We start from the raw sequence: 13,565 nt of genomic DNA on the forward strand, positions 1-13,565 counted from the left end.
ATATAAATATACACACACAACTGCACAGAGTAGAATAAAAAACAGATTGGAGATATCAAATTGATTGGGGATGACGTGTGCAGCACAAGCCACATGAATCTTAAGCAGTACTGCGCTGAGGGCCGCATTGTTTTGTCAGCGACAGGATTGGTTTCTCCAGTTTTCTTCACTTCCGTTTGGCAGGACATTTATCATTCTTCCAGGCAAACAATTGTGCTGCAACACTGACCAGCACTGACTGAACAATGCACAACTAAAGCAGGGCCTCCCCATCACCTCTTTCATGGTTGCTAGCATACTTCTGATCCTCAGGGCAGCCCGTCAGAATACTCATAACTTATTTAAAATGCATCTGTGGAGAAAATTTGTTTCTGCTTTGTTTGACCTTGAAGTATGTAAAAATGTAGTTGGATGTATGACGACAAGAATAGGCATCAACGAGCAAAAATACATCTTAACAGTTAATTGTGCTTAATGAAACCGATGTGAAGGTAAAATGGTCAAATTATCTTGCGAAGCGCTTTCTCTAGGCTGTCCTTAAATCCTCAAAAGATGCAAGTAAAGTTCTCAGAGAATATTGGCTTTACCACAAACACAAAACCATGACTAATCAATGGTAGGATTTCTGATACTTTAGATCAGTGTCTCCCAATCCGGTCCTCGGGGAACCACAGTCGGTCCATGTTTTTGCTCCCTCCGAGCTCCCAGCCAGTACACATTTTTGTTCCCACCCCGCTCGATAACATGGATTGTCTGTGGGTCCCCGAGGACCTAGACTGGGAAACACTGCTTAAGACAAGTGCCACTGCATTCAGCCATCACCGTTTTCGTTTTCTTTTTCTTTTTTTTTTTTGCATGATCCTGGTAACAGGTGCAGCTCAGCGAGCCGCTGGCAAGATGGTGCAGACGGGGGCTTATCACAGCCAGCCACTGAGAAATGCATCACTGGCCGTGCAACATATAATCAAGTTTCATTCCAATACCCCAGACACAAACACTGAACTACGAATGCAGACTAACAAAAGCACTCTAATGATATGCCAAGTTTAAGCCTAGCTGCCGGTATTCTTAAGACGAGCTTATGTTGTCACTCGGGCTAAATATCTCCTGCGATTATTTTTTACTGTTTACTGTGTGAACACCAGCTCCCCGAGCTGGGCTAAAAACTGGCGGAGAAATAATAACCCCAACGGCAAAACAAAAGGCAGCCAGAAACAGCTACAAACATACCGGAGAAAATGAGGATGCAAATGAGGCCCGATGCAAATCGCATGTCTCACAGAGACACTTTGTGCGGCCTTGATTTTAGTGTCAGCAGGGCTTTAATAGCGGAGCATGAGGGGCCAAACAAACATGAAGAACCAATTCACTCAAGGTCACCTGGCAATAAAAACACAATACAAACATGTGTTCAGATCAAGCAAATAAATTGAAACTTACTTGTCTGTCATGGTGTAAAAAAAAATAAAAATTCCTCCTTGGTCAGATAACGTCAGAACGGAATACGCCCCAGGATGAAGTACACCTATATCTGTGAAGGGGGGATGGAGAAAGAGAATTAGCTGGGATAGATTGTGGCGGACAAATTGAAAAAATAAAAATAAAACAAAATCACTCAGTGACATCAGCTTTCAATGAATTTCTGCGTGTAAAAGCTCCTTATAATTCCTAAATCCAGGTTTTTGTTTCAGCACAAACACACACACACACACACACACACACTCGTATCTTTGTAGGGACTGTCCATTCATTTCTAACCTTAACCCCTATCCAGCCCAAGCCTTAACCATAACCAAAACATAATATATACACATGCCCACACACAACATGCAAATAAACATGTCCACAGACCAAAAAGGGCGTATTTTTGCATTTGCAGAAAAGCATGCATAAAACCCTCACAATTACCAGAATTATGAACCAAATGAGGAAAGAGTGGACACAAATCCTGGGATAACGTTGCTATGGTAACCAAATGAGCAAGAAGAAAGTGCCTGCATGGAAAAACCACTACCGACAGTATGAAGAGTAACAATAAAATACTTCAGATACTCAACCCTCCATCAACCCATGCATCCATCTATCCATTTAACTCAGGGGTCAACACCACAACAAATTCTGATGGACATTTTGATCAAAATGCAATTTTTACCCCGGACTTGGCATTTAAAATGGTAGCATAAATAGTTTTTTTCCTCTCAATCAAAATATTTTGCCACCGACATAGACGTGCGTGTTCATCGGTGTACAAACATGTTTGTCCAAATATAGACAGACTGAAAATTTAAATGTCCCTGACAACAAATTAGCAATAGGAATACATTTTTCAGAAGGATAACCTTTATTTCCTATTTCATTTTGTAAATATGTATGCTATATCATCCATCCATCTGTACTTCCCCTAATTTTCATAAAGCCCTTTACAGGATAAAGGCCACCATAAATACGTCGTCTTGTATTTGAACTGCACTCACATATTGGCTTCTACTCTACAAAATGAACAAACAACAGGGCAAACTTTGAGAGTGTGCTCATGCATGTAAACAAACATATAAAATGCCTCAATTTGCAAAATACCTGGGTTTAAACCTTTAAAAGCCTCCCACGTTTTACACACATGCCTCAGAATTCAGGAAGAGGAGGTACCATTTTGCCTACGGGACGATGACAATGACAATTTGATCAATTGAGAGAACAAGAGAAGCTGGACGAATGAGGTCCTTCCCAAGCTACTGAAAGAAACAGATATTGTTGGTGATACAGCTGACTTGCCATTTCAGTATTTCACCAGGTAAAACACCTCTGGACTGGCAAACAGGGGGGTGGTCCCCATTTAAAAAAAAAATAAAAAATACCAGAAGGTTGATTCCAATTGAAAGGAGGGGGAGACATTTCTCAGCCACTTTGGAAAAGTCCATGCCAGAACACCAGAGGAGACTGATGGCTGAACCTTAGATTAAAGAGGAGAAAAAGCATAGTTTCTGGACCAATGCTAAGGCATACAGTTCCTGTATGGTCATAGCAGGAGCTGCATCTGCATACTTGGCACGAAACTGGCGTCGTGTGGAGTGTGTGCTGGTCTCTGTCGGGGTGCTTCCTGCTTGTGATTTTCACGGAGGGGATGTCAAGATGCAGCCGTGAGTGGAAGGGAAACTAGAGATAACATTTCTGCTTTTTGTACATGGTGCTGTGCTTCCGGCATCATCCAATCACAACCTCCATCACTCGATGCAATTCAATGCAGAGTAATGCTGCGTTCCATTTGAACTCTTAACTCAGAAATGCTGAATTCCTAGTCAGAAATTTCTACTGGAAGCTGGAATTCCGAATCTACACAACCCCAACCTCAGAATTCAAGATGGCTGTGCCCTTCATCAACAGAAGTTAAAGCTGTAACTTTACTTGTATTTACAAGTATTTCTTGCTTAGCCGGATAGCTTGTTGAATTTAAGGCAGTCTGGGCGAAATGTAAGTGAATGAAGATAAAGGCCATTTAAACTGGGGTAAAGTAAATCCAACAATCTGGCTAAGCAAGAAATCTTGCTTTTTGAAACAAGTCCCTGGTATTGTTAAATGGCTTCCTGACTTGTCGTACTGAAACATGGTTAACTTGTGGTTGACGACAATCATAGTTCCGACTTCCGAGGTAAATGGAACCCAGTGTAAGAAGCAACTGGGATCAAAATCACTACCTTCCGGGGGGGGTGTCAACCCTTTGTGAGAGGGTTTCAATGTTTCAGGATCTTGTTTTACAAATAAGAGGGAACACGAAATTAACGGGCAAACAACATTTACATTTATCTAACACACGCTTTTGTCCAAAGTGATATACAATTTTGGATCAGCGAGCAGTGTCAGTCAGTGTCCCCGGAGAAAATGGGGCTAGGGGCCCTGTTCAAGGGCCCAATGCACAGAGCCACGCGCCACCCAAATAAGCTGAATTAAAAACCTTTGCCACAGGCAGACATACAAGAACTGCAATTCAGAATACTGGTTTTCCATGAACACTAGTAACAAGTCAATTTATTTTTTCAAAAATCATAATACTAAAAGCTTCAATAGTAATTTGTTAGGTAGGATAAATTTGCCATGATCAAAGGCAAGCAGTGTTTCTACAAAGCCAACAGTAAGATATGAAATGTCAAACCACATTCTTCAGAGTGCATGGGAGTTTACATTGGGCTGTATGAATTTTACAAACTGGAAAAATATATATGCGCAAGAGGCCAGCATCAGTGACAATAAGGAGCCCTTCTGGATAAGCCGCTCCACTGGGAGCTGCCCTCTCACCCACTGGCTTACTGGTGAGGCAGATGAGCTACACGCTTAAACCTGCAGATACATTCATCCAAATAGGTGTCAGACATAAGACAAAAAAAAACAGCAGCTGCTGCTTTTTAACTGTTGTATCTACTAACATTTTATTGTCATAATTTCATTATAAAAATCGAGTTCAAATACTGACATTGAAACATGACAAAATCCAGCTCGCTGCCTAATCAAGTTAGACGTTCCTGGGATACGTATTAAAACTGAAATAAAAATGCATCCCTCCCATTTTTTTTGTTATATAAAGAGCACAGCAAGTTCTTAGAACGTCTTGATTCAACAACAGAAGCTAAATGTTAGAAAGGAGCTAAAGAATTCTGGCTGTGAATTTGACCTATTAATAATATTTTTTATTATTATCATCATCATCATCATTATCACCATCATCATCATCACCCAAGGATTTTGTAACCATATGAGGAAAAAATGAACTGTTTTAAACTGAGATCTGGTAAAATGTCAACTAAAATTGAGAAAATGACATTGACAAGAAAGATGGGGGAGGGGCCGTCACAAGAGCCCCTCCTTTAAATCAACAACGCCTTTCTGTTAAAACGTAAAGCCCTAGACACACTTCTTGAACCTTCCAGATACTGAGAAACACGTAACTCTGACATCTTACTCAGTACCACATTTTGCCTTGTAAATGGAATTCGGCCTGCTGTTCACAGGCTGCTTTATTACTCTGTAAACGCTGTCAAATGTTGTGGTCAATGATACACATTAATACAAACATACACATGAAATATTTATGTACTTAATGAGGAGGCCACTGAAGACGAATTCATTATAATAATTATGCATTGTGCCAAGAACCCAAACATAAATGTTTAATTCAGACAGCAAATGTACATAAATTATGTAAAATGAGGTTAACACGTGTAGGCCAGAATTTTTTTCTTTCTAATGGTTTTACTTTGGAGTAAAATCAAAAAGTGAACCAGAGAACAATCATAAAGGTTTGAAAAAATTTTGTGAAAAGTCTTAAGGGAGAAAACACACACACACTGTAATAGGACACAAAGCATTCAGAAAGCTGTGACATCACAGGTTTTTCCGTTTCTTTAACAGTCAAGTATGATATATATTGAAACAACTACACTAAGCACTTTGGATGCAAAATGGAATTTGTCTTTTTTTTTTTTGCAAAAACTTCCCCACCTTCACAAATAGTTTGACACGCTAAAATTCTGTAAAAGTGCTAAACCACTTAGTGGTGTTCAAATAACACTTTAAAGACAATAGGGTTGTTATAAATTGCACCACAGTGAGTATAGGGAATTGAGAGCTGCCAGACAGTAATATATAGCTTTTAAAGCTTGGTGATAGCATTTGAGGAAACATGTCAGCAAGCTTTGATCTCATGCACAAATTCCATGGTTACTGAACGCATGGATCAGTCTTACACATATACAAGGCTCACAAGCAAGTGTTTACAGGCCATCGTCTGTCAAGGACAGCCAGACTGCATAAGAAAGAAAACTTAGCCGCTATCTGACAACAGTAAATGCTAGCAACGACATTTTGGCGGACTTACTAAATTACGCTCTTCTGACAAGACTGTCAGTCATGATCTGCTGCCAGTTCATGCTTCAAGAGTGTTTCATTATTAGTCAACACAACATACCAAAGAAGGAGAAAGTTGGAAACCACACAAAAATGCTTCCCCTATCTCGGATGCATACAAAGTATGTTTATGCATAGGATAGAAATTAACTGTTACATTCGTAAAGAAAATTTATAATAGAAAAAAAGAAATAATAGTAATAATGATACTTTTTTACATCGCTAAAAGGAGTATAATAGCTAAAACTGTCACTATTGCGATTGACTATTGTCACTATTGCGATTGAATCATTAGTGTGGGGGAAAAACTGCAGTTTACTTAAAAAAATATATATATTTTAAAACCTTTAGTAATACAGAATGGGAAAAAATTCACAGAATTTCAGAACCAACCGCTGAGCACAAACTTCACAATGCACCAGCCCGGGAATCCCCAGACAAGTTTGCCAAATATCTATATTAAATCAGCAGATCCATCGCAGGCACTCAGAAGACAAGCATCATATAGACGATAACACTTTACCTTCTCTTCTGTATCCTCCCAGCAAATACAAAAAAACCAAATGCAATCAGGATGGCACATTCTAACCAAAAACTGCAGGATTAAAAAACGCTCCAAATCAGCATTACATTTTTTTTTTTAAATCCGCTAAAGGTACTGGGGCCCTTTAAGAGCAATAACGAAAACAGTGAGGAATTAAAAAAAAATAAAATTTTTCTTAAATCAGACCATCTCTCTCCCTCGCTATCCACCGCTCTCTGCCACTGTCAAACAATCAATTATTAAAGCCAGTCCGCCACAGGCAGCGAAGAGGAGGAGGGGACAGAAAAAAAGCGGATGACATCATATTCGGCCCGCTGTGCCCATGGCGACAGCGTCATCTTGAGCAGATGCCAGCGTATGATGATGGGCTTGGTTTTGCTGCGAGCTTTGGGAAGCAAACATGGTGAAATATCACCCCCGGACATCAATACACACAACACTGGGGGAGGGATGTAGATATGGGGGGGCGGGGGGGGGGGGGTCTATTGTTTTCACGGCTCCACTGGACTCCTCGGCAGATTGAATGAAACGCTGTATTTCAAGCAGCCCCCGTTTCAGGGGTGTGGTAAATCACATCATAGCCATAAGGTGTATGACTGTATCCTTGCCCCAGGGGATATACTGCAAAATTCCAGCTTAAACTGCACAAAGAAAAATGTTTAGAAGCTTAGGTAAAAACCTTCAGTTTTCCCCGGAATAGGGAAAGAGAGCAAATTTGTTATCCACTGTTAAACAGAGAAGGATTACAGTGCGAACAGAAGTATTCAGTCTGTACTCTGATGAAGTACTGAGGTTCTACCACTGGCTTCAGAAGATAATCTGAAACTGGTTACAAGAGAAACATTTACAGCAATTTTGATTACTAAGTACCATCAAATTGTTTTTCCAATTACTATATGTCAGATGACATTCCTACTCCTGTGGTAGGTTGTGAAGCTGGGTATTGGCATGTTACAGTTGACTGGTTTACCTCTATAGAGGTGCTTCCAAATCTAGAACTGACATCAGGTACACCAGTTCAGTATTCCTGATGTATGCATTTTTAGCTGATAATTCTCTCATATAGGCGTACGTATTAATTTCCCTTTTTGCAATGAAGACTAATTAATAATTAATGTAAAAATGAAACAATACTCAACCTAATTTAAAACATAACTAAATAGTTGGCTATGCTATAGAACTTGAATATAGACCAGATTTTAAAATTGCTCCCTATTCCCTATATAGTACACTAGACAGTGCATCTGCCATTATGTAGTGTTGATCAAATTCTCATGGCCAAATCTGGCTTACTATATAGCTCATGATAAATACCCACAATACTCCGCAAACTACCATAATGCAATGTGAAAATGACGTCTGTCGTCAATGAACAATAAAGCAATTGTAACTTTGTATATAAAGGTAAGCCCTTCTTCTTAAAGAGAACAGCAATCTCTGCAAAGAATGAAGCTGACATTTCATTTTTTAAATAAAATAAATAGCAGTAGAACATGTTTTAAAATAAATTATAGGTTTATACATCCATATTCACTTTATCGCTTAGATTCCATTTATGTTGTAGCTAGACTTTGAATTCACAAATGTCAGCTGTCAAAGGTTGCCTGGATACCAACACAGAATGTCTTGGAATGTAGTGCCTGAACCCGCTGTCTTGTTTCACTGATTAATTCCCTATATAGTGAACCACATAGATTTGCCTATGCAGGGAGTGAGTGAAAGAGTAAACCATTCTGAATACAGCCTGTGTCTTTCTGTGGAGGTAAACCTAGAGAATAAGATAGTTAGGCTTCTTTTTAAATGTAGCTAATGCTTTTAAACCTGTCAATTATCAAACCCTTACTTTTTGTGCGTTTCAATGAAATAAGCGACAGTCGTACTATTTCTGCTCATTTTAAATAGGTTAGCGTGTGTGTGTATATATAAAGAGAACTGACCAGCTTACCGTCAGCCTTGACCCTGGGAGGGGGGTATCAGACCTGCTTTTACCCTCATTCACTTAGTTTTGACTGGTATGATAAGGGAAAATGCAATAGCCCTCCCTGTGTCGCAGTACGTGACTAGTCTAAATTCGATACCTGTTGCTAGTCAAAATGCATCGCATGGCACAAATATCCAAGGAACTTCTGACGTGCAAGTCGCATGCTAAATATACCAGCGTACTCCAACATTCATCTGATCTATCAGCACAAATTTCATTCTTAACGCATCTATAAGAAGCATCTTGTATTGCCATACAATGAGAGACATGCATTAGCTTTACATAACCTTAGGTGGTCTTTGATAATTCTCTCTAAAACAGACAATATTGCATGTAATTACAAAATTGAGCAAGTAAAAACAAAGCTGTCCCACTGCAGATGAGATTATGCGAAATGCAGTGTTAATACGAATGTCCCAAAGGACCTCAGGACCACATTTAAGGATCTGCAAGACCTTCCTTGCAAATTGTCCATCTTCATAGTTCATGGATATGAGGCAAGTCAGACAGAAATAACATTTATCATAGGAAACCTTTGCCCTTCAAAAATACCGCTGCTCATATTAAATTTCAAGAAAAAATTACCTGGATGGCACCATTTGTTTGTTTTTTGGAGAACATACCTTGGAGTCAAATCTTTTGGAAGCAGTGGATGTCCAGTGGCGAACCATGAATTAATATAAACAGGACATTCTAGAGGAGAACCTCAGATCTGTGTGTGAAGTGTGAAGTCACGCCTAAAAGTTGTACTGCAGCATGACTAAACATTCAAGAAAATAAGCCAAAAACGAGTAGGGTTCTATAAGCAAGATCATGTTCACATTACTGAATGTAAACGATCACCAATGCACAATGTGTATGACTCTTCCGAAATCGTGTTTTAAATAACAGGATTGTGGGCCTTATTTGGGTCGTCCTCAAAACCATGTGACTGACTACATACTGTAAGGAGTGCAAAAGGTTGACTTTGCAGTAGCAGAACGTGGTTTTCATGCTCCGCTCCATTTTTGTTTTTTAATTCATCCAAAATTAAGCTAACAAGATTTGACAGACATATCTGTGTGTGTACATATAACGGTTAAAAGCTTTTTAGGTGAAACACAGAATCTACGTTTTACAGGCCAGTTTTTAAATTTTCTGAACACCTTTGCCAATCTAGTCTGATTTATTCCAGTTCTGTGGTTTACAGATACGCTGCATTTCAGCTGCAGAATTATACCAGACTCATGGATAAAAAAAAAGGACAAAAAGCTGCATCTTAATTCCTGCAGCCCCTTTGAAGAAATGACAGAAACAGACATGTTCCAGGGTTGCATTACACTTAATTGCTGGGGATTGAAACCCCCCATTTTCCCCTGTTGACCAAGCTTAATGTCTTGCACTGTATTCTGGTGGAGGTAGACTGTCACAAGATCCGTCAAGCTTTGCTTCTCTTTTGCAAGCCTGAAAGCCCTTGGCAGGTGTAAACAAGGCTTCACTGTATTTGTTCTGTGGGAAAGTGCCGTCTAACACCCAAACCCGCTAGCATTTCCCAATCCGTACGCTGGATATCCACAGTCTATGCTGTATTTTTTCCCCCCATTTCTAGTGGTTTGCTTCATCTTCCACAAAAAACATGTTAAACATAACATAGATCTAAACAGACTGTTCATCCACGCATACATCTTCTAACCTGGTTATCCTGACCTGGGTCAGTGAGAGGTCATAAGGCTGGGATATACTGTAGACAGGATGCCAGACAGTCCATCGCAGGACACACACACACACACACACACACACACACACACACACACACACTCTCTAAGAGTAGCCTAGCTGCATGTCTGTGGACTGTGATTGGACACGCTCATGCACATGCTCACTCAATAGGCCCTGCAAAGCTACCCTGTAAAAAAAAAAAAAAAAAAAAAAAAAAAAAAGAGCTGACATTTGAAATCCAATGACAACGATTTTAGCTGCAGATTGTTTTGGGTTTCACTTTATAAGTTTCCATCTATAAAAAGTTACTCTGAAAATAATACAAATTACTGCAGCCAGTCCATTACTAAGTTTCAATCTCCGAAGCGGACGAAAGCAGCAGCCAGTGGACATGGTTCAAGCGGAAGGACCCTTGCTGGGCTCATAGAACATCAACATGACCCGCTCACTAATCCCCACCCACTCAAGAACCCAGGTCAGAACCCTCCAGGAGGAGAGGAACAAGGTAGGTGGTCAGCTCGAGGCTTGACTCAGGGAAGAAGACGCCCCTACCTTGCATAGTCTGGTGAGCTGTGCCGAACAACAAGGCAATTTTCATGATTGGGCACGGGACACAAGCTCAGGCCAAATCACCCTGTAGCCGGCCACCTTTGATGAGGGTGTCTAGTGTTGAAAGGCCGAAACACCCTATGACTCAAAGGCACACTACTGATGATGTTAATTTCGGGACACATCATCCCCATGTCTGAGATACAGCTCCCGTTCCTCTCAACATCAAGGGAAACCTCATGTGTACCATCCATTGGCACAACGGACAGTTTAACATCACGTCCCGTGTTTCATGATTCTTTGTTGTCAATATGGCAGATGAAAAAAGGTGATCAGTGACAGAGATTGACCAGCAAGTCTCAGTCTTCTGCTAAGCAATGCCAAAACCACTTCTGTGTACTTCAAAGTGTTTATTATTTTAAGGTAGCCATTTTATTAGATAAGCAGGCAATACTTTTAAGACCGAAAACAAACTTCATAACTGCAAGCTATAATGTGGGCAAGTAATTCAGAGTCCATACAACCAACACTATGCTTTTTTGGGCTTTCCGTCCCATGCAAAATTAATGAAATCATAGCAGCAAACCAAGCCATCATTCTACATCATGTAAGGAAGACCCAAAGTCACCTTCAACTCTTCCGATAATGGCAGTCTTTCATTTCACTCTTCCTAACAAAGCCATTACCTTGGCATTGAGCCAAGGGTCCTGGGTCGAGCACATCTGATCCTAAGGCAACAGATACAGACTGCCTGAAATGCTTACTGTTATTTTGCATGATAAGAAAATAAAGTTCTCTACCAAAACTGGGGCTACCAATGCATATCGGGTTACCCACATAAAGCAGGTGGTTGTGGGTCAGAGAACCAATGCAGTATCATTACATAAATATACAGTAAATATGAAGTACTGCATTTTTTCTAACGATACAGTGCAGTGTTTCACAACATATAATCTGCATGTTTTTTTTGTTTTTTTTTGGTGCATTGTTCTAACTGAAAGGCTCTCTTTCCCGTTAATATGCAACCACAAATGAAATGTGAAATAGCCTATTTTGCAATTACACCTCTTATATTAATCCAAATTATAATCCATGCATTTGAACACAAGACAAGCCGGTCGGTATTTTTAAACGGACTGGACAATCCCAAGCAGTTTTTTGGCGATGTTTTGCTGTGTGGTTTCAGTGATTCTCACAATGCTTTATGATACCTAACACTATTGTTTGCAGATAGCATTTGTTTGCATCTATGCAATTTCATTGGTTTCTCTTTGGAACGAAGGATCATGTCAAAGTGTTGCAATGTGAAGAGGAAACACTGGCTTTCATCAAGGGTACATAAACGGTGAGATGTATTACTCAAGCCCCGTTTTGTTTAAACAGACACTAAAAACTATCTGGCAAGTTATTTTTTTTTGTTCCTTTTTCCAGGTTTCCATCTGACAATTTCACAGGCATCAAGAGACAGCGAGAAGATCTGTAGAAAGGAACATACCCACTAACACCATCTAACACCAACATTTGTAACATTACCTTTCCCAAAACTTCCATAAAGTTCATTTTACAATTGCATTTTTTGCTATTTCACAGATATATGGGTGAACTATGTACTTCAGCAAGAACATTACATTAACCAATGTAAAGTAACACCATAATAACGCTGTCGCATTCAATGTCAATGTACTTCAATATCTCCCATGTGGATAGCAGGCCACTACTGACACTAAGCTGAATTCCCACTAATTATCAAGTTTCCCATCCAAGATTAAAGCAGAATGAAGCTGTTACTGGGTAAATCTTACAATCTGAAAGCACCTAAAGTGTTATTTTACATATACGTTATTGTTAACCATACAAAAAACAAATCTAACAATAATTACAGCCAATATTATACAGAGCAATCACCATGACAAAGACTATATGATTGTCTACATTGTCTCTGAGTAGAGCCATATCAATAAGGAATTTAGAATATGTTTAAAGGCAGACAATACTTCCGGACTAAATTTTACAAGTGACAGCAATTCGGACAGACAGCTACAAAACTAAGAAGACAGACAAGGTCAATGAGGTTGCCATTCAGTCAAATCAGAACTAAGCCAATTTAAGAAGATAAATTACATATTAATGCCTCGACGAAAATAAAGTGAATTCATTACAAGTACGAAAACAACTGAACATGTTAACTAGTTACTTTAACATTAAAACTTCTCCTGTGATAAGTAAACAATCCATTCAGATTTCTGTATGACTTCCAAAGTCTAGCACAGATTTGTCTGCCGCGGTTTAAATATCTATGAACACCAGTGAAAAGAAATAGTTTGCTGTCGGGATCCGCTTTAACCTCAGACGTGAATCGAGCTCCTTGCGCAGTGTCACGCTACTTTTACTTTATATTATGACGGTGATTTAACACCCTTTTAGATTAAAAGGTTTTAGAGAACGTTTTAGCATGAATGGCCGTCCCTATGACACCCCAGTTGCCCGTGTACCTATAAAATACCGGGAGATTAATTCTAGAAAGTTTAGAAGCAACCTAGTAATCTTACGATAAATTTAAACTGCGGTGATTCCCGTGCATTCCTCAACTTTTACTCAAGCAATATATTCTGTAACACAAGATAAAACATTGGCTTCTTAACAACTTGGAAAAATAAAACGTTTAAAACTAGTTTCAAAGCTATTCATTCGTCATAAGAATGCATTCTAGTTAATATACTAATCTGGTTTAAGAAACTGCAGAAACTACGCACGCTATTTAAAAGACGGATGAAAAGGAAAAAGACGCGGACTAACCTGTAGTATCTAAACAAGTGCATGTCCAAACTTCAGCTACGGACACCACACAAACGTAAGATTGGGATTGTTCCAAAGCCATTGTTCAAAAACTTTTCAACA

The 13,565-nt window shown here is 39.4% G+C and overlaps 1 protein-coding gene across 14 annotated transcripts in view; it reads right to left on the reverse strand.

The window, feature by feature from the left end:
- Positions 1 to 13,565, reverse strand: part of sema4d (sema domain, immunoglobulin domain (Ig), transmembrane domain (TM) and short cytoplasmic domain, (semaphorin) 4D) — a 44,026-nt gene that overhangs the window by 29,338 nt on the left and 1,123 nt on the right. For 7 of the 14 annotated variants that reach the window (XR_011992412.1, XM_072714617.1, XM_072714619.1 and 4 more), the window contains exon 2: positions 1,441 to 1,531. The exons of 1 other annotated variant lie outside the window; for it this stretch is intronic. Coding sequence is in view for 3 of the 13 variants with exons in the window: in XM_023792089.2 (XP_023647857.1) it covers positions 1,441 to 1,451 (11 nt within the window). In the remaining 10 variants the exon portion in view is untranslated. Of the gene's footprint in view, positions 1 to 1,440; positions 1,532 to 2,577; positions 2,655 to 6,418; positions 6,881 to 8,384; positions 10,300 to 11,295; positions 11,647 to 13,463; positions 13,500 to 13,565 lie in introns of those variants that run through there. 6 more of the 14 variants (XM_072714616.1, XM_072714610.1, XM_072714611.1 and 3 more) reach the window with 5 other exon arrangements.

This window comes from Paramormyrops kingsleyae, chromosome 7 (assembly GCF_048594095.1).
Source record: "Paramormyrops kingsleyae isolate MSU_618 chromosome 7, PKINGS_0.4, whole genome shotgun sequence".
In the NCBI taxonomy this organism is placed as follows: domain Eukaryota; kingdom Metazoa; phylum Chordata; class Actinopteri; order Osteoglossiformes; family Mormyridae; genus Paramormyrops; species Paramormyrops kingsleyae.